At 51.4% G+C, this 24,727-nt stretch overlaps 2 protein-coding genes across 10 annotated transcripts; one reads left to right on the forward strand and one right to left on the reverse strand.

The window, feature by feature from the left end:
* The first annotated feature begins 400 nt into the window (after positions 1–400).
* Positions 401–22,369, forward strand: CCDC61 (coiled-coil domain containing 61). Of its 9 annotated transcripts, none has more exons than XR_003104705.3 (15): positions 401–556; positions 8,579–8,737; positions 8,989–9,071; positions 11,906–12,063; positions 12,637–12,798; positions 17,060–17,270; positions 17,349–17,431; positions 18,157–18,326; positions 18,443–18,518; positions 18,822–18,958; positions 19,033–19,111; positions 19,287–19,341; positions 20,064–20,142; positions 20,257–20,514; positions 21,679–22,369. XR_003104705.3 is itself a non-coding variant. In XM_025269354.3 (14 exons), the coding sequence occupies exons 1-14, from the start codon at positions 4,685–4,687 to the stop codon at positions 20,352–20,354; spliced, it is 1,563 nt and encodes a 520-aa protein (XP_025125139.3). In that variant the 5' UTR covers positions 4,673–4,684; the 3' UTR covers positions 20,355–20,553. The 9 variants fall into 9 exon arrangements, 2 of the variants coding, with proteins under 2 accessions (XP_044786710.2, XP_025125139.3); XR_003104707.3 differs by lacking the exon at positions 401–556 and adding an exon at positions 2,514–2,913; XR_006545849.2 differs by lacking the exon at positions 401–556 and adding an exon at positions 4,673–4,697.
* PGLYRP1 (peptidoglycan recognition protein 1) lies at positions 21,182–23,288 on the reverse strand. Its single transcript, NM_001290934.1, is given in 3 exon segments — positions 21,182–21,397; positions 22,091–22,212; positions 22,941–23,288. Coding segments are annotated over 3 exon segments (573 nt in total). The 5' UTR covers positions 23,210–23,288; the 3' UTR covers positions 21,182–21,215.
* Positions 23,289–24,727: the final 1,439 nt, after the last annotated feature.

The raw sequence follows: 24,727 nt of genomic DNA on the forward strand, positions 1-24,727 counted from the left end.
GGAATTATAATAGCTCCCACAGTGCAGGGTTTTTGCTAATTTTAAATAAGCCAAGGCCTGCAAACTGCTAAGTGCAGGCTTGGAACACACCGACCGACGATAAATCTCAACCAGTCTTCACGCTAAGAACATTTCCTTAGCGTCTTAACCCGAGGCGAAGACCTCCCTCTGCGCATGTGCTTCGGACGCTTACCCGTCCCGCCCCTGCCCCTCCATATGGGCGTGGTCTGCTCTGCCGCAGGGGGTTGTGGGCGGAGTCAAAGAGCTACTTCCGGGATTTCCTCCCTCTCCGAGGAACAACCTTCTTTCTATGATTGGCAGTAGTTTCCAGCCAATAGTGATTGGAGAGGAGACTGACGCTCCGACACATTTCGGAACTTCTCTTCCGAGTTGACCAAGCTCTGGAGGGGGCTGAAGTGACGGGCGTCTGTTTTGACTAATGAGATCTTGGCTGCGAGCAAGCCAGAACCAATCAGCAGCGAGAAGGCCGGATCCTGGGGCGGGGTTGGAGCTTCGGCAGTTGAACCGCTCGCGAGGAGGGGCGTCCCTGGAGAAGGTGAGAGATGGCTAGGGTTGCGGGTGCGTGGGTCGGGGTAGCAATCCTGGGGGCCAGGGGGTGCTCTGAGGGGAGAATGGGCTGAGCAGGCATCTGACCTAGTAGTGTGAGACTCGGGAGGGGTTGCCTTTAACACGGGTAGGCGCTTTCGTGAGAGGTTGTGAGACAGAGGGTAGTATGTGAGTCGGGGGCTGTTTTCTGTTTCGCATGAGGCTCTTGAACTTGGAAAGTGTGTAAAGTAGGATACAGCAGATGGTGAAACGTAGAAATGCCCTTGTAGGACAGACTTGCAATTTATTGGGAGGTTTTAAGACAGAGGGTTATTACAGCGCGATGTGGAGTGGTGGAGGTCCCTGCCATCTGTTAACAAGCTTTGATTTGAGTGGAGGGCAGATGAAGAACAATATTGTGGGAAGGAATGAGTGAAGACTCCAGGGATGAGAGTGCGTTTTGATGACTTGTGAAGGCTTTTGATACACGTAACGTTTACTGAGGGCTAACTGTGTGACAGGCACCTACCAAATGTTGCATGTGAATTAACTCAGACTTCTTAATAACGCCACGGGTGGTTAAGAGTGTGGGCTCTGGCATTGGGTTGCTTGCGTTTGAACGTTGGCCCTGCCACTGGGTGAGTTGTTTAACCCTCTGTGCCTCAGCTTCATCACCAGTAGAATGACCTTCTCTCTTCTCTGGCTATACCATTCACCTGGTGGCCTCACCCAGCCTCTTGGTTTCATATACTGTTTATGTAATGATGTTTCTAAGTGTGTATCTCCATTTGGAGTCTCTACCCTGAACTCAAGGCTCATATGTGCAGTGGCTGGCTCTTCTCTACTTGGAAGTCCAGCTGACACACAGACTTCAAAAACGTGTCCCAAACTAAACTTGGAGTTTTCCCCTTCAGCCTCCAAACCTAGTTGATGACAGTTCCATCCTTCCAGGTACTCAGGACAAACCTTGGAGTCGGCCTTCACTCCTTCCTGTTCTCTCACCCACGTACTATCCGTCAGTCAGCATATCTCATGGATCAACCTTCAAAACACATGGGACTTCCCTAGTGGTTCAATGTTAAGACTCTGCGCTTCCAATGTAGTGGGTGCCGGTTCGATCCCTGGTTAGGAAACTAAAATCCCACATGTCACACAGCATAGCTTAAAAAAAAGAAAAACACCACATCCAGAATCCAGTCATATCCCACCACCTCCTTTGCTACATTCTGGCCTAAGCCATCACCTGTTCTTACCTGGTCTGCTGCAGTGGCCTTCTCACTGACTTCCCTGCCTCTACCCTTGACCCCACAGTCAAGTTAGTTCAAAAGTCAGATCATGTTGCTCTGCTGTTCATAACCCCCCCCATGGCTCCCATCTCATGCAGTAAAAGTCTTCGCCAAGCCTACGAGGCCCCACCTGATCCAGCTCCCCCTCCTTCATGCTCTCAAATCCCACCAATCCCACTTGTTCATCCTGCTTCAGTTGCCCCAACCTATTTGCTGTCCGTCAAACAGCAATAAAATCTCCACTTGGGAAATGTACTTGCTGTCCCCTCTGTCTGCAATGAATTCCCCCAGGCTCTCACTGACAACCCAAACCAAAATAGCTCCTGTCACCCTCTGGCTTTATTTTTTTTTCATAACACTCACCACTACTTGACTTAGCTTAGTGTTTGTTTGTATCCACTGGGCTACTTCGACGTCCCTCATTAGAGTGTGGGCTCCAAGTGGATCTAGAACTCAGCAACTGGAAACGTGCATAGTACTTAAAGGTGTTGCTGCTGCTGCTAAGTCGCTTCTGTCGTGTCTGACACTGTGTGACCCCATAGACAGCATTCCACGAGGCTCCCGTCCCTGGGATTCTCCAGGCAAGAACACTGGAGTGGGTTGCCATTTTCTTCTCCAATGCATGAAAGTGAAAAGTGAAAATGAAGTCGCTCAGTCGTGCCCGACTCTTAGCGACCCCATGGACTGGAGCCCACCAGGCTCCTCCGTCCATGGGATTTTCCAGGCAAGAGTACTGGAGTGGGATGCCATTGCCTTCTCCACTTAAAGGTGTTATTTGTACTGTTTCACCATTACATTTCTTGAGAGGTCTCCTGTGATATAGGGCAGGACTGTTAAGCTTTGGGAGGGTGTTGGGTTGTGTGTTGGGGTCTAGATGGGGTCATACATTGGGCAGATTGTGGTGGCCAGGAGCAGAAGATCTCAGCTCTAGTTCGTGCTGGGGAAGCTTGTGGGAAATGCAGATTCCTAGACCCACCTCCAGAGATTCTGCCTCTAGCTTTGGGACCACGCCCAGAACACTGCCTTGTCACCAACTCCCATGTTGAAGCTGAAGGTCTGCATTCCTTACTTTGAGAAACAGGTAAGTTCAGAGCTCGGGGTGGAACTCTTCATCAGTCAACTCCCCTTTGTAGCTGGCCTGGTGCTGGCTGGTGTTGGGAACCCTGAAGTGATTGAGGCAGTCCTTACCCAGCTTGGGAGTCAGGGAGGGCTTCCTGCAGGGGGGGACATTGGAGCTGAGACCTGGAAGATGACAGGAGTGAGCTGAGAGGAGAAGACCTTGCCTGTATCTCCAGTGCCTTGAACCCTGTCTCCTGGTATTGAGCATGAATTCACAAGCAGCTTCTGATCTGTGCCAGGCCCGGGGAGCTGAAAATACAAGAATGGTCAAAATGGCTGTGCCTTCATGGGCATCTGGCTTGCCAACTTATCATCAGCTAGTTGTACAGATGGTAATAGCTGACCAAGTGCCAGGCACTATTTGAAGCATCCTATATATACTGACTAATTCAGTTCCCACAATAATCCTATGTGAGGTGGGAGTTCTTATTATCCCTGCTTCACCAATGGGGAGAGGTTGGGAGAGGCTAAATGACTTGCCTGGGGTCATACTGCGGGTTAGGATCTGAATCCTGGAGTCCCCAACTTACATTGTGTACTGTGCTTAAGGTGTGAGGCCCCATTTGGATTTGTTCTGGGAGGGAAAGGAGCAGAGGGTTAGGGGAGGAACTGGAAGGTAGTCAGGGAAGGGCCACTGAGGAATGAGTAGAGGGTGAATGTGCCAGTCCCTCACTGCAGGATTCCAGGCAAGTCTCAGTTTCATCTTCTACAAAATGGGGGATGGTTACAGTACCTACCAGAGAGTGAAACTAATGGTGAATCATTGGTTGTTAAGTGGGCATGGTGTTTATCTAAGGCAAAACACATTTGAAGGATGGCAGGGGAGGGAGAGTCTGATATCCCAGGGGGTGATGATGGGCTTCAGTGTGCACTATGGAGGTCTGGATGGTGGGGTGTCTTAAAGGGTTTTGGGGTCTATACATTCAAAGGGGATAGTGTGGAAGACTTTGGTCTTTTGGAGTGCAGGGCTAAGGGAGAGGGGGATCTGTTCGGCCCTAATTCACCCATGTGATGGGGGGGAGGCGGGGGGGACAAGGGCCATGAGCTTGGAATGGGGCTAGGAGGAGTTACTTAGGCCAGGCCGCGTGCACGCGTGTGTGTGTGTGTGTGTGTGCATGCATGTGCACACTAGGTCATGACTGGCTGGACTGTTTGGGGGTGGCAGATAGTGGGGAAACAACCATCAAGGGTGGGGACTGCCAGGGGTGGGGATTTACCCATGTCTGGTGTGGGAGGTGGTGATTTGGATTTGTTTTGGGGGAGCCCAGCGTAAGGATTGTCAGCTTTCGTCGGTCCTGTGAAATCTGAAATATCCAGGGAGCACAGTTTGGGAAGAGGAGCTGGGGTGATAATGCAACATTGAAAATGCACAGGTGGGTCACTTTAGCGAAAGATGGGAGGGCTGGGAGTTGGAAAATGAGTGTGTGTGTGTATGCGCGCGTGCACTCATGCACTAAAACCATGATGTCATGAGGCCAAAGAAATGGGGTTAGGTGTGTGGCCCAGAGTGGGGCGCTGGAGAGTCCACACTTAGTGCACGAAGTGGAGGTTCTGACGTCACGGGTTGACGGGGGTGGGGTGGGGGGGCGGCGCCTCAAAGGCAAGGCATCCCCGCTGGGTTGGGGAGGGGGGACGTGTCAGAAAGCTGAGGTGGAGAGAAGCTAGTAGAGACCTGGTACTGGAACAAAACCAGCAACCAGGATGGGCCACTGGTCGGCGGTCACAGAGCACGGATGGGGGATGCAGGTAGAAGGACAATGGGGGTGGGGTCGGGCGTGAAGGAGGGAGGAGGGGCTCAGGGTCTGGAGGATCGCAGTGTCCGGGCGTGGTGATCAAGGGAAGAGAAATGGAAAATGTGGGGGGCGGGCGAGAGAGGGAGTATACATAGAATTTGAGAGGGGACGGAATCCAGATGAAATACAAGGGTTATGGAATACAGGCTGAAAAATGGGGTGTGTGTGGAGTAGAACCTTGGGCTGATATGCGGATAGAATCCAGGCGGAACAGCGTAGGGGGGACAAAATTCAATTAGAATGTAGGGGGAGCCCCAGTAGAACATGGGGGACTGGGAGAGGGGGTAGTGGCCAGAATATAGGGAATGAGTGTTGGGGAGCTGGGGTCAGGAGGAGGAGAGTCGAACTGGCTGGCGAGTGTGGAGGTTATTCTGTCTAGAAGAGGGAATGGAGGGAGGGGAGCGGGTAAAGTTTGTGCAGGTGAAGGAGGCAGGTGTAAGGAGAGGATTGAATTCGGGCAAAATATTCAGGGGCTTAATATCTGGGGACTGAGGTGGGCGGGTGTGTCATCAGGACAATTGGATGAGAAAGTCCCTGTTAGCAACTGAAGGGCTATGAATGGGGGGCTTTTGTGCGGGATGGGTAAGGAGGAGAGCGGGGCCGGGTTAGCAGCCGGGATCGGGTGGGGCAGGCCCTCTTCCTGCTCTGTCTCCCGGATCAGGTACCACGAGTACGTTGGTGAATTAGGGGCGGTTAGGCTGCGTGGTTCATCAGGTGTTCCGCAGCTGTCTTTGACTCCTTGGTAACCTGGACGGCGCGGCCGCTGATTGGCTTGCGGCGTGGGCGGGGCAGAGTGGGTAGACGGGGTTTAGAACACCCGGTGGGGCGGGGCCAGCGCTGCCTGGCACCCGTATTGAGGGCCAGGGAATGAGGGATATGTTGAAATGTGTAGCTGTTTGTTTGCCAGTAGGTCAGGAATTATTAACCCCCATTTCTGAAACTCCGGAGAATGAAAGTACAGTTGTGAGAGTGTGAATTTTCCGAGGGAAAGTGGTCTCCAGATTTCATCAGCACCTCCAAAGCACCAGAGACGCCGTCCCCAAATAAAGTTAAGAGCCTGGACCTAGGGTCAGAGAAGCCTCTCAAGATGTCTGGGGCTCAGGCAATTGTCCTTGGGCCTTTGAGAAAGGGGATCTGTGGATGGGCTTCAGGAGTGCTATTCTGGGAGGCCCTGAAATTACTTAGCAAAGGTTTTGGATCTATTCATTTATCTGGGGAGACTTAAGAGATCTCATTAGATTTGCAAAGGCTCTAGGACTCTAAAAAGATTAAAAATCACTGACCTAAGAGATTCAGGGCTCATTTTTTTTTTTTTTTAATAGTGGCACTTAATTTTATTTATTTATTTTTTGGCTGCACTGTGCCTGGCTTGCAGGATCTTAGTTCCCCAATCAGGGATTGAACCCAGGCCCTCTGCAGTGAAAGCAAGGAGTCCTAACCACTGGATAAACAGTGAATTCCCAGGGCTCGTCTTTTTCTCAAAATATTAGATTTTCTAATATCAGACTTCAGGAAGGACTAAACTGGGGAAAGTGTGAGGACTAAAGAGACTAAAGAGAAGGAAGGACTAAAGAGAAGGAAGTTAAGCACAGGAGGGGTCCCTGTGATCTGAGTGGGGGGCAGCTGTTGGTGGCTCTGTCTTTGGAGCACCCGTGGGACTCTGGACAGAGCTCTTTTTCTCACGGAGCCACAGTTTCCCCATCTGTACACTGGGGAGAGAATGGGCTTGCCTTGTCTTTCTAGTCCCTTTCAAGTTCAGAAACAGCCGCAAAGTAGTAATAACAAGAATAATGATGGTCAGGTGTGGGGATGAAATAGATGAAGAGGATTAAGAGGTACAAACCTCCAGTTATAAAGCAAGCCACATCATATAGTCAATAATACTGAAGTAACTTTGTACAGGGACAGATGTTTCCTCGACTTATCGTGGTGATCATTCCATCATGTGTGCAGATGTCAAGTCACCATGTAGTACACCTGAAACTAACATAATGTCCATCAATTACATTTCAATAAAAAAAAATGATGATGATGCCGATCCGTCCGTATTGAATGCTTGGTGTGTGTCACACGTGGCTCAATTTTGCTGAGGATTTTTACATGATTAATTCATTTAATCTTTACGCCAGTCCAGGGAGATGAATGCTGTTATCCTCCTATGGGCTTACAAAGACCTGCAGGAACATCATCTGGCCCGTTACATCTCTGATCTCCTCACTTTCCCCTCTCCCTCCCTCACGCTGACCTTGCTGTTTTCAGAACAAACTAGGAACATCCCACCTTGGAGCCTGTGCCTGGCTGTTCCCTCTACATGGAGCTTATTCCTCAGATATTCACCTGTCTCCTCTCTTCCATCCAGGCCTCTGCTCAGTGGGGAGGGGGTGGCCCTTCCTTGGCCCCCTTAGCTAAAAGGAGCAACCCCCACCCCCTAGCATCCTCTTTCTCCTCTTCTTGACATTTTTTTGTCTCTAACTATTGCCACCTTCTTGAGGGTAGGGATAGAATCTGGTTTCTCATCATATCCCCAGCACCCCGGATAGCATGTGCTTTATTTTTTTATTTTTAAACTGGAGTACAATTGCTTTACAATGTTGCATTAGTTTCTGCTGTACAATGTGAATCAGCTATAAATGTACATATATCCCCCTCATCTTGCGCCTCCCTCCCACCCACCCTCCACCCCACCCCTCTAGGTCATCACAGAGCACCAAGCTGAGCTCCCCGTGCTATATCTATTTCACGAGTTAGAGTGTATATATATCAGTGCTACTCTCTCAATTCGTCCCACTCCCTCCTTCCCCCTGCCTGAGTCCTTAAGACCATTTCCTACATCTGCATCTGTATTCCTGCCCTGCAGGTAGGTTCCATTCCGTACCAAATGGTTCCCAATCCTTACCATTTTTCTAGATGCCATATATATGTGTTAATATACAATATTTGTTTTTCTCTTTCCGACTTACTTCACTCTGTATGGCAGAGCATGTGCTTTAAAGGTAAGGAATCTAGCTCCAGGAGAGGTTAAGTTTCTTGCCCATGTACATGCCCAGAGCTGAACCTGGTTATGAACCCAGGCAGCCCGGGGCTGGCATTCTGAATGACTCCCTAGAACTCAGGCTGAGGATGGCGGCCTGACCCCCTCCTCCAGCTTCTCTAGCACTAACAGTGAGTAGTAGTCCTGTTGGCTAAGAGAAAGTACTTATACTTGCAGTGGACTAATGAAGAAGATCAATGATTAATTCAGTTTAAATGCTTCAGGTGTCTCATGGAGAATCTGTTAGCCATGCACTGGCTCTTCTCTTGACTCGGGCCACTCTCCTTAGGGGTAGCCACATGGTTTGTTCCCTGACCTCCTTCAGTTCTCTGCCCAAATGTCACCTCCACAGAAGGCCTGCCCTTGACCCCCTATTTAAAATCCCTGTCCAGCCTGATCTCAATGCTCCATCTTTCTTTCCAGCTTGACTTTTCTTCACAAACGTTTGAATAAATGAATAAGTAATAAATATATAATGCATATAAGGATTAATAAATTAATAATAGTATTAATCATGATTCTCTTATTGGAAATCATATATTCTATTAATCAGCATATATTAGGCATAATAACGTGCAGAACACAGTTCCCAGGGCCTTTATGTGTATTGTTCAATTTAATCCTCATGACAGCTCTATGAGGTAGGTGCTGTTTCTGTACCCATTTTCCAGATGAGGAAACTGAAGCACAGAGAGGCAGAGTCTCTTCCTAAGGTGGTGCATGGTGGGACCAGGATTCTGGCCTCCAGCTCCTGAGCCTGGGCTCTCAGCCCCTCTGGGTCTCTGTCTCATCCACCTCTCCAGCGACTCTGGCCATGGACCAGCCTGCTGGCCTGCAGGTGGACTACGTCTTCCGGGGTGTGGAGCATGCTGTGCGGGTGATGGTGTCTGGGCAGGTGCTAGAGCTGGAGGTGGAGGACCGGATGACGGCCGACCAGTGGCGGGGCGAGTTCGATGCCAACTGTGAGTGTGCCTGCCTGGGTGGGCTCGCCTGTCCTTCCCCAGAGTCAGTGTCTCCCAGAAGATGAGGCCAGTCTGGATGCTGCCCACCTGCCCCTTCTACCTGACCAGAGCTCTCTAAGGTGGGGAGGGTGTGTAGGACTCATCCCTCGGGCCAGAGGCACTGGTGTTGGGGGAAGGTGGAAAGCTTGAGTGCATTGCCCTTGGGCTGGGCAAGTGGTCAGAGCTCAGGAAGGACTTTTCTCTCTACCTAGTCATCGAAGATCTGACTCACAAGACAGGGAACTTCAAACAGTTCAGCATCTTCTGTAACATGCTGGAGTCGGCCCTCACCCAGGTAGGGGCCAGGGTTGGGGGAGGTTTTTGTCCTCTGGGTCCCTGGCAGGGTAGATGCCCGTCTGATGTATGCAAGACCTTCTACTTCTCTTTCATTGAAGAAATAGGGCTGTCTTTTCTTCTTTCCCAAATGTACACGGCGTATTCTCATTGTAATTGTGGTGACGGTGGTTCTCATGGAGAAAATCCAAGTCACAGAGAAATGCAAAGAAAAAAGTAAAAATCACTGCATTCCTCATGCTCACTCTGGGTAATATTTTGTTAGTATTTTGATGAAAATCACTCCAGTCATCTCTCCATTTCTCTATTCACTTGTGAACGTGTGTGGTGTGTATATTTGCAGATCTCTAATTTTACAGAGTTGATAAATTTCCCAAGGTATTCTGTAACCTTTAAAAAAGATCCAACAGTATTTCATAAAAAATTTAGTCATATCAGTGGATGTAGCTAATCATTTCATCTACTGGGAATCTGTTGTGTGCCAGGCACTGGGAATACAACCCTGAACAAAAGAGACAAAATCTGCCCTCACGAACCTGACATTCTAGTGCTCCCACTAGACAGATAGTTGAAACAATATATATGTCAAGTAGTTGAAAGTATTAATAGGAAAAAAAGAAGCAGGTTGGAACGTAGATACTATTCAGACATCGTTTGAAAACTGTGAACTGCATTATTTCTCTGATTATGGATAAAATTACACTCATAAAATTGTGATGATATTAATGTGTGTGACTTAGAAAGTGAGAGTCTTAATTCCCTTTCTATCCCCCACCTTAGACTGTTAACATTTTGGTGTCTATAAGCAGAATAGCATAATGGCCAAGATTATGGATGCTAAAAGTGAGACTCATCACTACCGCTTACTACTTGGGTGCCCGGGGCCAATTACTTCCCGTCCATGTCTTAGTTTCCCTATCCATAATGTGGGGTGATAGTCCCCTTTTCAGAGTGTTATGCAGGTTAAATGAGTTATATGTAAAAGGCTTAGAATAGTGCTTGACTCACAATAAGCACTAAACAGGTGTTGTCTGTTTTTATTATTATTGTAACTTTTGAGTTTGTCATCCTTGTTAGTGGTTGCTTAGCATTCAAGTGTACCCATGCATCATGATTTATTTAACCCAGAGGTTCTTAAACTTTTTGGTCTCAGGACCCCTTTATATGCTTAAAAATTACCAAGGATACCAAACAGCTTTTGTTTATGCCTGTTTCATCTAGCAGTATTTGTTTGCCATGTCATAAATTAAAACTGAGAAAAATATAAGATATTTATGAACTCATTTAAAAATAACAATAACAAACCTGTTACTGACCTAAGTAATATTTTTATGAATAGTAGTCTCAAAACCAAAATTATTTAGAAAGAAATGTAGTTTTTTTTAAAAAACATTATTGCAAATCTCTTTAATGTCTGGCTTAATAGATAACTGCTAGGTTCTCATGTGCTTCTTCAGTCTGTTGTGATGTGTCCTGGTTGACATACATGCAGGGGGAAAAAAAAAAAAAAAAAATCCTTCTCAGGAGGATATGTAGCTGGCAAAGGGAGTCCTTTAATAGTTTTTTTGGATAATTCTGCTCACACATTAAAATCGGATACATGGTAGTTTCTGAAAGGTTTCTTGCAATGTGGAATCTGAGACCATATCAATGAATTTTTCCTATTCTGTCATATTAAAATCTATTGGCATATCTTGTACTTTGCAAGTATCTTTTTACCTATTTTGTAACATCATGGATTTGTAATATCACTTGTAACATCAGGAGTTGGTCATTTGGGAAATATTGCTTCATGGAATTGTGCAGATCTTTCAGAGGTTGACACATTTCATTATACAGTATCAGGAAGTCACATTTGTTAATATCTCACTGATCTGGCCAGGAAAATCTTTCAACATTGAGAAGCTGTCAAGCCCGCAGTGGCAGGCACAAGTTTTCTAAAATTTGAATTTTCACTTTAAAGGTTGAATTTTATCATTGCCAACAAATACTGTTAGCTGTTCTTCTTCAAGTGACAGGCTCACTTTGTTCATTTTTGAGAAAATGCTTGCCAAACATCAAAGACTAAATAACCATGGTTTTGTCTGTCAGTACCTTTTCAAGTAAAAATAGTGTTCCATGAAAAAGTGGCTAATTTAGCTCCAAATTCAGCCCCACAAGTGCTTTTCTTAGAAAGTGTCATACTTGGATCTGCAGCCAAATGTGGACTTTCTGTTTTGTCACACAGAGTAGTAAACACCTGTGTGCTCAAGGGTCAAGATTCAAAAAGATTAATAAGTTTTGCAGGTTCATCAGGGACATTCGTAGGTTTCATTTTGTTTTTATTTATCTATTTCTTTGTGTGTTCCCCCCCCCCCCCATGGAGACTGTGTGGCAGCTGTGGAATATATAGCAGTTGCTAGTACATTCGACACCCCTGGCTTGAATTCTGCTAATGGGCACCAGCAGTTTTATCCACCATGACTTTTGTACCATCAGTGCGCATGTCAGCACAGAAAGAAAAGGCAGATGACATCTTAGTTATTATTCTGCAAGTTGTTTTGACTGCATGTACTCCCCTAAAAGGGTCTTGGGGACCCCCAGGGGTGCGCAGACAACACTTGGAAGTCACACCACTAAGCTGTCTCCTGTGGCTGAGAGTTGCGGTTCTTTCCAGTTTGTCCCTCTGATGATTTCCTGCGCCAGAGGGCCATCCTGACCCACAGCCTACCACGGCTGGGTAGGCAAGCCCAGCTAGCCCAACGAATGATCAGGGCATGGCCCGGGTGTGTGGGTTGGGTGCTCTGGGTGTGGCCATGTTGAGTCTTTTGGCAACTCCTCCATTCTCTCCAACAGAGCAGTGAGTCGGTCACCCTTGACCTGCTGACCTACACAGATCTGGAGTCCCTGCGGAACCGAAAGATGGGGGGCCGCTCAGGCCCCTTGGCCTCGAGGTCTGCCCAGCTCAACTCCAAGCGCTACCTGATCCTCATCTACTCTGTGGAGTTTGACAGGTGGGTACAAGGGTACCCACCAGGCTGGTAGCTGGTGGTCAGGTGGAAGAGGATGTGGCTAGGACTTAGGAACCGCTGGTACCCAAGGCGAGGTGGGGATGTTGCTTAAGCTTTGCCTTTGGAATCTTCAGTGTTGAGGTTTATGTCGTTTAGTATTGTGTTTGGCTGCAAGTATCAGAATAACCATTACCAGGGCCTTGAACAATAGTTTATCACATAACAAGATGTCTAGGTAGGTGGCTGCTACTCAACAGCTTCATTAGGGACTCGGGCTCCTTCTCTTTTTGTTTTTTTTTTGTCATCTTTGATGTATTGGCTTTTTTACCTCATCCTTATCTCTTCATGGTCACAAAAGAGCTGCCAGACCTCCAGACATTGCATCTGTATCAAAGCAGAAGGAAATGGAACAGAACTGTGCTTGCTAATTGTATCTACTGTTTTCATCAGGAAAACAAGTGTTCCCAGAAGACTCTCAACCAATTTCATGTAGTAGTGTTTGGCCAGAAATGGTCACCTGTCCTTTCCCAGGTAGATTCTTGGCCTCTGAGATGCCATGGTTCTAATCCTTCTCAGGATTCACTACCCGCTGCCCCTCCCGTACCAGGGCAAGCCGGACCCTGTGGTCCTGCAGGGAATCATTCGCTCACTAAAGGAGGAGCTGAGCCGCCTTCGAGGGCTGGATGGCCAGGACACTCGGGACGGCCGGGAAACCGAGATCTGGCACCTACGGGAGCAGTGAGTCTTGGGGGTGGGTGGGCAGTGGGGGCTGGGGGAGGGGACACATCCCATCATGCACTGCAGGACCCAGTGCTTAGCAATGTTGGAAAGATGGCCCTCCCTCATTCCCCAAATATTTATTCTGAGCCCCTCCTTTGTGCCTGCCGTGTGTTAATGGTGCTGGGGACACAGCAATGACTGAGACAGTCCTGGTCCTGTCCTCCTGGGGCTCCCAGTCCAGTGGGGGAGACAATGTCTGCAGTCAGAGAAGATTCACCATGGATGAGGGAGTGCAGAGGGAGACCTGACCCTGCCTGGTGAGGGTGGTGTTCCAGACAAAGGGCAAGGCAGGTGCAAAGGCAGGGTGTGAGGCAGGGCTCTATTCAGTTGAATCCACCTTCCCCGAGTACCTCTTTTTTGCTGACCTTTCCCTAACCATGATGTAGTGCCAGCCCAGGGGGCAGAGACTTTGATCACATACCCACCTGAGTATATTGCAAATAGAGATGGGATGAGACAGGAAAGGGAGCCTCTGCTTTGGGAGGCTGTAACAGGAACCTGATAGGTTCTTGGGGTGGGGAAGAGTGTTTTAGGCAGAGGGAACAGCATGTGCAAAGGTGGGAATGTTTTGAAAACAAGGGGACTTAAAGAGTGAAGTGAGGAAAGCAAGGGCTCCTAGCATATTTACTGAGTGCCTGCTGTATGCTTGGGACTTGGTCTCCATCTGATAGGGGTCCTACACATTCAGTTCAGTTCAGTTCAGTTGCTCAGTCATGTCCAACTCTTTGCGACCCCATGAATTGCAGCATGCCAGGCTTCCCTGTCCATCACCAACTCCTGGAGTTCACTCAAACTCAGGTCCATCGAGTCGGTGATGCCATCCAGCCATCTCATCCTCTGTCATCCCCTTCTCCTTCTGCCCCCAATCCCTCCCAGCATCAGAGTCTTTCCCAATGAGTCAGCTCTTCGCATGAGGTGGCCAAAGTACTGGAGTTTCAGCTTTAGCATCAGTCCTTCCAAAGAACACACAAGACTGATCTCCTTTAGGATGGACTGGTTGGATCTCCTTGCAGTCCAAGGGACTCAAGACTCTTCTCCAACACCACAGTCAAAAGCATCAATTCTTCAGCGCTCAGCTTTCTTCACAGTCCAACTCTCACATCCATACACGATCACTGGAAAAACCATAGCCTTGACTAGACGGACCTTTGTTGGAAAAGTAATGTCTCTGCTTTTTAATATGCTATCTAGGTTGGTCATAACTTTCCTTCCAAGGAGTAAGCACCTTTTAATTTCATGGCTGCAATCACCATCTGCAGTGATTTTGGAGCCCCAAAAAATAAAGTCTGACACTGTTTCCACTGTTGCCTCATCTGTTTGCCATGAAGTTATGGGACCAGATGCCATGATCTTAGTTTTCTGAATGTTGAGCTTTAAGCCAACTTTTTCACTCTCCTCTTTCACTTTCATCAAGAGGCTTTTTAGTTCCTCTTCACTTTCTGCCTTAAGGGTGGTGTCATCTGCATATCTGAGGTTATTGATATTTCTCCCGGCAATCTTGATTCCAGCTTGTGCTTCTTCCAGCCCAGCGTTACCCATGATGTACTCTGCATATAAGTTAAATAAGCAGGGTGACAATATACAGCCTTGACGTACTCCTTTTCCTATTTGGTACACATTGGGGAGGGCTAATACTATTTTTAGTATTAATAATAATAGCAGTATCTAATGTTTATTGCGGAGAAGGCAATGGCAACCCACTCCAGTACTCTTGCCTGGAAAATCTCATGGAAAGAGGAGCCTGGTGGGCTGCAGTCCATGGGGTCGCTAAGAGTCGGACACGACTGAAGCGAGTTAGTAGCAGCAGCAGCAATGTTTATTGAGCACTTAACTGTGTGCCAGGGACTCTGTTCAGTGCCATATGATTTAATTCATTTAATCTTCCCAGAGTAGGCACTACTATCATTTTATAGAGGAAAACTGAGGCCCAGAGATTTTAGAGAATTTGTCCCATACACAGTAAAGTACTATGGCCAGGCTCGACCTTGCATCCAAGCATTCAGCTCAAGCCCCTTTTCCTCCTCAGCCACTGTGTGCTGGTGGCAGGACTGAGCGCTCAGGAAGCACCAGACCTCTTTGGGCTGGAGAACCCTGTGATTCTTCCTCGTGTGTGCATGTTTCCTAGACTGGCCACAAGACGGCGCACTCTGCTCTGAGAGCCATAGCCAGGCAATTCTTACCTTCCTCTTCCCAACTTGAAGTTAGGGAGTTTGGAAAGAGGCCAAGATTCATTAATTCACTCATCTAACATTTAATGAGTTCCTACGGTGTGCCACGTACACTTCCCGGCCCTACTTGATGTTTATTGAGCCATCACTCAGTACTGGACACAGTCTAAGCACTCTTCATAGATTCCTACAACCTTATCAGTAGGTGTTATTATTATAATCCAACTTCACAGAGATGTGAAGTGAAACTGCCCCAGGTCACACAGCTTGTAGGAGCTGGAATAGAGTTGGGTACAGTCAGCCTGGCCACAAAACCCGGATCCCGACACCGGGTTTGACCTGAGAGCTGGAGGAAGGATACAGATAGAAAACAGATAATCACGCTGATCAGTGACTGGTGTTGGGAAGGAAGTGTACAGAGATCCGGGGGGCAGAGACTAGAGGGACCTGACCTCACCCCTGGCTGGGGTGGGGGGCCAGGCAGGCTTCACTGGGGTCTTGATGTTTGGAGGATGAGTAGAGTCATTCCTGCCAGGAGGAGGAGAGATGGTTTAGGAGGAGGGAACTGCATTTGCAAAGAGCACCGTGGGAGAGGGAGGTGGGAGGAGAGGAGGGGAGAGGGGAAGTCAGCTGGAAGGGACCAGATGAAGAAGCTCCTTGGAGAGTGTAGGGGAGCCACAGATTTTTAAAAAACGTTTAATTAGGAAAACTTCCAAGCATGCACAGAACTAGTAGTATAACACACAGGTACTTGTGCCCCAGCTTCAATGGTTATCTAAAACATTTTGCCCATCTTCTATGATCTACACCCTTTCCTGTCCTCTGAGAAGCAAATCCCAGATATTGGATCTCCTCTGTAAACATTTCAATATTTATCTTTTAACATATAAGGTTATTTTTGATAAAAGCAACAAACATAAGCGGCATTATGACATCCAACAAAACTAACAAAAATACCTTAATGTCATCTGATACCCAGGGTGTACAAATGTCTTTTTGTAATTTGCTTGTGTGAATAAGTATTCAGATATGGCCCCACATTACAGTTTGTTGTGCTTCTTAAGTTTCTTAATTTATTACAGCCCCCTTTACTTTTTCATGCTGCTTCTTTGTGGAAGAAGCCAGGTTATTTATACAGTTTGCCACATTCTGGATTTTTTCTCTTTTTTGCCACATGGCTTGTGGGATCTTAGTTCCTCAGCCAGGGATCCAACCCCTTCCCCTCTAAAGTGGAAGCAAGGGCAAAGTCTTAACCACTGGACCACCAGGGATCTTGTTGATTTTATCACTGTGATTCATGTTCAGTTCAGTCGCTCAGTCGTATCCAACTCTGCAACCCCATGAATCACAGCACGCCAGGCCTCCCTGTCCATCACCAACTCCTGGAGTTCACTCGGACTCATGTCCATCGAGTCAGTGATGCCATCCAGCCATCTCATCCTCTGTCATCCCCTTCTCCTTCTGCCCCAATCCTCCCAGCATCAGAGTCTTTCCCAATGAGTCAACTCTTGGCATGAGGTGGCCAAAGTATTGGAGTTTCAGCTTTAGCATCAGTCCTTCCAAAGAAATCCCAGGGCTGATCTCCTTCAGAATGGACTGGTTGGATCTCCTTGCAGTCCAGGGGACTGTCAAGAGTCTTCCCCAACACCACAGTTCAAAAGCATCAATTCTTCGGCGCTCAGCTTTCTTCACAGTCCAACTCTCACATCCATACATGACTACTGGAAAAACCATAGCCTTGACCAGACCTCTGTATTTCCCGTGAAGTGGTGGTTAAACCGCTAGGCTAATGAGATGCAGGTTTCTGGGACGCCTTCCCCCGTGGTGCTGTGTATCTGCCTACAGTCAGGTGATGTTGGGACTGGTGGGTGTGGATGTTGAGCGCTGGATCCCTGTCTTAAAAAGGTCCTGTCAACCCAGCATCTCTTGGTGGTTTTTATTTGCATTTCTCTAACGCAAGCGGAGCGTGCCCACCCGGGTGGAGAAGGGCAGAGTATGGGACCGTGCCCCTCACCCGGCCCCGGCATTCGCCTTCTACTTCCGTCTCCCAGGGTGTCGCGCTTGGTGTCTGAGAAGCGCGAGCTGGAGGCCCAGCTGGGCAGGTTGCGCGAGGAGGCGGTGGCCGGGCGGGCGGCGCGCCAGGAGGTCGAGTCTCTGCGCGGGCTCGTGCGCGGCCTGGAGCTGGAGCTGCGGCAGGAGCGCGGCCTTGGGCACCGCGGGTCCGGCCGTCGAAGCCAGGATTGCCGCCGCCTGGCCAAGGAGGTGAGGGGGCGGGGCGGCTGGCGGGGCCCGGACTTTGGCTTTAGTCTGGACCTCCACGCCCCTCTTCCCTCCCTGCAGCTCGAAGAGGTGAAGGCGTCGGAGCGGAGCCTGCGTGCGCGGCTGAAGGCGCTGAACACCGAGCTGGCCCTGTACAAGAGGGGGTGAGGGGCGCGCCCGGGGCGGGGCCTCGGCGCTGCGGACCCGCCTGCGGGTGGGCTCCGGGGCGAGATAGGCGGGGCGGAGCCCAGGTGACTGGGCGGGGCCTGGGCGACGGGGCGGGGCCCAGAGAGGTTGGAGAGGACCGGCCGGGCCTGAGAGTGGGCGGGGATGGAGGGATGGGAGGTACCTAATGGGCTGCCAGCGGCTTAGGAACGGAGTCAGTAGTTGAAAACGATGGGCGGGGTTTGTAGAAAGATGGGCAGGCCTGAGGCGGCATTCGGGAGGCCGGACCTGGAGCTAGGGACCGAAGAGGGGCGGAGCCTGAAGGCTAGTTGAGTGAGAGGGCGTGGCTAAGCAGGTGGGAATCCGGGTGATGTTTGCTGGCCATGTATTGGGGTGCGTGTTGAAAAATTGGGAATGATTTCCAGGGAGCTTGGGAGACCTCTGGGAGAAGGGTCTACTGAGAGGATGTGTTAGAATGTAGGGAACTGACAGATGGTTTTTTTTAGGGGGGTGGTTGGGGGGTTCTGAGCGGGTGAAGCCTGGGGAAAGGTCTGTGAGGACCGTGTGTAAGAAGTGAATGTTAGAAAAAAAAAAGAAGTGAATGTTAGGAGTTGACGGCGGGGTTGGAGGGTGGGGGTTGGGACTGAAGGTTCGGAGATGGTGCAGTCCGGGAAGAGTGTTGTCACCGGTGGGAAACTTAGAGTGGGTTGGGTCGTGCTCCCAGGAGACGGACCCCGCCGGTGGTGCCGCCCTCGGCGCGGGAAGATCGGGCTTCCACGTCCCGGGAGCGCTCGACGTCGCGTGGCCGTGGCGCCGCCCGCTCCTCATCCCGGGAGAGCGGCCGCGGAGGCCGGGGTCGAGGCCGCCCTGCCCGCCCCTCGCCCTCGCCCACAGGTCCGTGACGGCCCTCCCTGCCCGTGGGAGGAGGTGTGTGGGACTAGAACTGTGGGGGCGTGAACCGGTGACCCCAGCCTCCTCTTCTCTCCACACCCACCCCCACCCGGTCCTAGGTGGTCGCGTGCCCCGTTTCGACCCAACAGCCTTTGTGAAAGCCAAGGAGAAGAAGCAGAGAGAGATCAAGATGAAGTTAGAGCATGTTTCGTCCTCACCTGCCCGTAGCCCTGCCCCTTTCCCTGCCGCTCTGAAGCGTGCCCTCATCCAGCCCCTTCTCCCATCTCCATCACCTGTCGCCTGCTCCTGCTTCCCGCCCGACCTCCATCTCCTCTCCTGATCGCCAGCCTCCCCTCTCCCCCTGGCTTGTCTCTCGCACCCCTTCCTGGTCTGTGTCTCCGCATTGTTTTCACCTATTTAGCTGTGACCCGCAGGGGCGCAGCTACGCCCTTCCCGGGACTGGGCACACAGGTGGACGTCTTATTTCTCGTCCCCCAGGCAGCAGCGGAACCGATTGGGCAGCGGAGGAAGCGGGGACGGCCCATCCGTCTCCTGGTCTTGCCAGACTCGGCCGCCGGCAGTGGTGACCGGTCGAGGAGACGCGGCTAACCGCTCCCGAAACCGCAGCTCCTCGGGTAACTGGGCTGGCGAGCGGGCTGGGCGGGACTGTGGCCCGTGCGGGAGGCTCACACTCTCCGTCTCCCCCCAGTGGACAGTTTCCGCAGCCGCTACTCGTCCGCCAGCTCCTGCAGCGAGTTAGAGGATTTCTCTGAGTCCCTCCCTAGAGGGTAAAACTTGGGCTGGGGTAAAGGACCGCCTCCAAACGGATGTCTGGGGAGATTCAAAACACTCTTTTGAGGGGAGATTGGGTGATGGAGGCTGGAGCCCTGAAACCGACGAAGAGTGCGAGATGGGAGGTGCCCCAGACTTTTCCCATTTGCCCTGATCACTCCCTCCTCTCAGCGTTCGCCGCAGGGGGAAGGCGCCCAGCCCCACCACGTGGAGTGGATTCAATACGGTGAGTGTCTTTCCTCGGGCTTTGGAGAAGGCGGGGCAGCATTAAACCACCAGAAGCTCGCGCTCTTTTTCTCCCGTGATTCCATTCTAGTGGGTCGGGTTGTAAAGGGCGATTCGGAATTCCTCTGGAGGCAGTGTTTGAGACCTTTGGGTTGGAGGGGAGAATGACGGTGCGGTGGAGGGTGGCTGTTGTTTAGTCACTAAGTCGTGTCCAACTCTTTGCGACCCCATGGATTGTAGCCCACCAGGCTCCTCTGTCCGTGGGATTTCGCAGGCAAGAATACTGGAGTGGGTTGCCATTCCCTTCTCCAGGGGGATCTTCCCGACTGAGGGATCGAACCCGCACCTCCTGCATTGGCCAGCAGGTTCTTTACCGCTAAGTCACAGGGGAAGCCCACCGGGAGAGCAGGGGATGCCAATTAACAGCGAGGCTCTGGCCTCAAATTGCCAGGTCTTAAAACCTGCCTCCGCTTGCTATAACCTATGTGATTCAGGGAGTTACTTAGCTTCTGTAGCTATCAATAGTTGCTTTATCAGCTAAATGGGAATTGTAATGGTATTCACCTCAGAAGATTCTGGTGAAGATACAAGGAGCTTGTTTTGCATAAGTGCTCAGCAGATGTCACCCCTTATTTTTATGAGGTCCTTTGGTTCAGAATTTCTGGTGGGATTTGGGGGGTGCCGGAATAGAGGGTGCCTGACCCCCTTTCCCGCCATCCCCAGCAGCAGAAGTCCACCCCCCTTGAACGCGGTCACCATCAGAGACGCCTGGCCAGTTCAGGGGGCTGGGTTCCCATCAAAGGTGAGCCTGGGACTCAACACCTCCCCCTCTGCTGCCCCAGAGCCCACTGGGATGGTACCGAGGGCAGGATTTTGGGCCTCTTACAGACCCCCACACCCACGCTTGCTCTCACAGAGTACAGCTCGGACCACCAGGCAGCTGACATGGCCGAAATAGATGCCCGCCTGAAGGCCTTGCAGGCATACATGAACCAACTGGACACGCGGTCGTGACCTCGGATGCTGACTGGACCTCCAACCCCACCCACCGCTGGATTCGGCGTGGGGGCGGGGCCGGTGTGTCCCGGCCCTGCCCCTCCTGGTGCTCTTGGGGAGGGTCTCAGGCGTGTGAGGCCCCACCCCCTCCCGCAGGCATGGCATGCTGGGAGGGAGGGTAAGTGAGTTTTGTAAATAAACATATTTGCCTTTGGGATCCCTCAGTTTATGACTGAAGGGTGGGGGTGGAGTGGGGAGAAATGAAGATCTGGTGGCTGGGATGGCAGGGTGTGTAACTGGGACCTGTGTGTATTTCTGGCTATGACTTGGGAGGCAGATGGGGCTACAGGCTCAGGAAAGACTCCCGCACTTTCTAAAGCGATGAAAGAGGGGGACCCGAGGGTTGGGAGTGAGCAGCTCATCCCCACAGCGATCCGAGCAGGGATGCTGCACTGAATGTCTTTGGTGGTGAGGTAGAGAGGGGGTATCTTGTAGCATGGCTCACTGTCCAGGAGGTGAGGACTCCTGAGCTGCTGGTGGTGACGTCTCAGCGGACTTGGTGCTAATTCCTGGTGCTCTGACCTGAGACCTCCGGGTTCTGAGCTGTGATGCTGCTTCCCAGCTGGAATCTCTGGGGTCTTGGTTCAGGGTCGGGACCTCTGGGTTCTGAGCACCAGCAAGGTCAGAGCGCTGGGGGGGGGGGGGGGGGGCGGGGGGCGGGGGACGGGGCGGGGAGTGTGGCTGAGGTCTGTGGGAGGAAGAGAGAAGAGGCATATGGCAGGACACAGGAATACAGTTTAAGCTTGGCCTTTATTGGGGCAGGGGAAGGCGGTGGGGTTTCTGATGGGATGGGTGGGGTGTGAGAAGACGGACAGGCCCTCACACGCTGCGGTAGTGTGGCCACTGCTGGATGATTTCATAGAGCTGGTCCCCTGGAGAGAGCGTCTGCTGCACATCGCGGTGTCCTTTGACCTCGTAGTTAGGAGTCAAGTATCCCTGAGCTGCGCCGCAAGCCAGCAGACTCTGGGCCGCCCTGAGAGCGCGGGCCGGGGGCACCCGATCTGGGGGAGGAGAGGCAGGCGGGAGTTAGGCTGGGGCTTCCTCCAAGGGCCGAGGGAGTGTTGCAGTGCTGTAATTTTGCACTCCGAGCTGGCCCGCTTGGGCCCAGAACCCGGCCTGCCACTGCTCTTTGTGCTTCAGTTTTCTCGTCTGTGAAAGGGAAGAATGACAGCACCTGCCCACAGGGCTGGGGGACGATAAGATGAGTGACTATGGATAGAGCAAGCCCTCCACAAGTGTCGGCCTTCAAGATGATCATTTATTCACCCTCCTCTGCCCCCAGACCTTCCCATCCGATCCACAGCTGTAGCTGCCACTTATCAAGCGCTTCTGGGGCTTCCCTGGTGGCTCAGACGGTAAAGAATCTACCCGCAATGCAGGAGTCCAGGGTTCGATCCCTGGGTCGGGAAGATTCCCCTCGAGGAGGAAATGGCAATTCATTCCAAGCACTTCTCAGGTTAACCCTAACCCTCCACTTCATGGACTGACCTAAGAACTTTTATAGAGATGAACTCGTCTGAAACCGTGTGGTTGGAAATGGACTTTATCCAAAAGAGGAAACGAGGCTCAGAGAAACGGAATCACGCCTGAGGTCACAGAGGTTGTAGGTGGCAGAGCCTCCCAGCCAGGACGCACCACGAAGTGCCATCCCCCAGAACCCATGTCAGCCCCCTCACTGATGGCTGGACACTTACCCATGTAGTTGCCCATGAAGGAGATGCCGATGGCTATGGGGTTCCACGTGGGCCCAGAGTGGGCACCTTTGATGTTCCAGCCCCGGCCCTCATACACGAGCCCATCTTCTCCGATCATGAAACTGTGGATGGGAGAATGATGGAGGGCTTCCTGGAGGAGGACTCCTCCCTCCTTTGCTCACCCCATCCCTGTCCCTGCCCCTGCCACTCACAATTTCCCCAACAACCCTCCTCCTTATCCCCTGATCTTCCACAATAAAAACAATGACCCTCGCCCTTGCTATTTGTCAAGCACAGCTCTAGTGCACCTTTTTGCATCCCTAACCCCATGAGCTGCCACTGCCCCCATCCCATAGCTACTCAGAGAGGTGGCAACACCTGCCCGAGGTCACACAGCCAGGCACTGTTCTAAGGAGTACTGGCTGGCTCAGCAATGGAGTGGCCCACGACCCTGTTGACTATGCAGAGGAGGGAGATGACCCTGAAGCTGAGAGAGGGGAATGCCTGCCCCAGGGCTCAAGCAGCGGTAAATGGAGCTGGGACTGTAGCCCCAACCCCGGCTTCACCAGGCACTAGACTTTACCAAGCGAATCCAGTGCACAGGGCTTGTTCCTGTGCCCCTGCAAAAGCTGTCCCTTCCTCTGGGGTCAGAGCCAGGACTGCAGCCCCTTCCCCTCCCCCTTGCACGTCTGCAGTGCCTGCACACGCCCAGGCCCAGCCCTAAGCTGCGACGCTGGGGGAGAAACAGACGCTGCAGGCGGCTCCAGAATCAGGCGGCTCCAGAATCGGTGCCCGCGCGCTCCTCTCGCCTACATCCCCGGCTCCAGCCCTGCCTCCCCTGTGCACTCACTTGTAGCCCACGTCACACCAACCCAGCTCCTGCATGTGGTAGTGCTGCACGTTTTGGGCCTGCCTCAGGCACGAGGCCGGAGTGTTGCAGACGGCGCCCGCAGTGTGCGACACCACCACATAGCGCACGGGCAGTCTTAGCTTCTGGCTGCATTTGGACCCCAGGGCCCTCCACTCTCTGCGGGACACGATGGGGCCGCAGTCTTTAGCCGCCCCGAGGCCCAGGAGGGCGAGGAGGACCCAGGCGAGTGGCGTGCAGCGGCGAGACATGGCAGGCAGGACAGGACACGCGGAGATGCCTAGGACGCGCGGCGGCCCTGGGCCTTTATCTGCGGGGACTCGGTGGGGGCAGTGGGGTGGAGGGAGCCATGTGGGAAAGGTCTTGCCTCACGACTGGAGGGACTCCTCTTCCTACTCTGGCGGGGCCCCAACAGGATGTGGTATGGTCAGGTCTGGGCGGGGTAGGGAGAGGGGAGCCTGCTCATCCAGCTGGGAGTCGGGGGTGGGGAGAGGCACACAGGCCCCTGGGCGAAACGGTGGTTTCTGGAAGACCCAGTGTCTGGATCTCTGCCCTGCTTTGTCTCTGCCCTCGGTGAGCCATTGGACAACTCACCAGAAGCTTAAAACCAGGAGGAGAGAAAACCGGGAGGCCCTGAGGCCTCTTCTGCCTTCTTCCTGCAAGGAACTGAAGAAACACAGGCGCCCATTTTTGAAAGCACTTCTCCTGGGCCTAAGCCCCATATCATTTAACCCTTGCTGCAAACGGAAGAGGTGTATCATGGAAAGCCCATTTCACAGTTGAGTAAACTGAGGCCAGAAGCGGGCTGATCACCTTGCTGACACATGGGAGATAGGAGAGCCTGGTGGTCCAGAACCCCCATTCAGAGCCAGGCTGCCTGTGTTTGAATTTGGTGACATTCCAGTGTGTGAACTTGCGCAAGTGACTCTAACCTTTCTGTGACTCAGTTTTCCCCACCTGCAAAATGGGGATGATCGCTTAGAAGATGTCTGACTCAGAGTGCCACATAAGCTTCACCAGGATTTGACCTCAGATCTTCCCTTGGAGGTAAGCTCCACAGGAGGGATCCTGAGGTCCAGAGAGGAACAGCCATTACCTAGCACCACTCAGCCGCTTGGGATCACAGGTGGGGCAGAAGACTTCCCTGGGGACTCTGCCTTGTGCAGGTCTCCTTTCCCATTACCTCCTAGAGGCACTTGCTGAGTTCAGGGAAGACTGCCTGGTTTGCTTTTCCTTCTACTTGGGTAGAGTTTTGTTTTTTTTTACTTTTTTTTTATAAGATAACATATGCTACACTTTGCTGTATAGCAGACGCTACATTAACATTGTAGATCAACCATGCTCTAATGAAAAAATTTTAAAGGACTTCCCTGGTGGTCCTGTGGTTGAGAAATCACCTGCCAATACAGAAGACATGGGTTTGATGCCTGGTGCAGGCAGATTCCACATGCCGAGGGGCAGCTAAGCCCACGTACCACAACTATTGAGCCCACACTCTAGAGCCCATGGGCCGCAACGACTGAAGCCCGCGTGCCTAGAGCCCGGGCTCTGCAACAAGAGAAGCCATCGCAATGAGAAGCCTGTGCACCAAAACTAGAGAGTAGCCTTTGCTGGTCGTAACTGGAGAAAGCCTGCTCGCCACAAAAAGACCCAGTGCGACCAAAAGTAAATACATGGAAAAAATTAAAAATAATGTATGCTGGCTGTAACAAGTTGAATTGACACAAATTTTAATCAGCTGTGTCCCCCTCTGTCCAGCCCCACCCACC

This window comes from Bubalus bubalis, chromosome 18 (genome assembly GCF_019923935.1).
Source record: "Bubalus bubalis isolate 160015118507 breed Murrah chromosome 18, NDDB_SH_1, whole genome shotgun sequence".
Classification (NCBI taxonomy): Eukaryota; Metazoa; Chordata; class Mammalia; order Artiodactyla; family Bovidae; genus Bubalus; species Bubalus bubalis.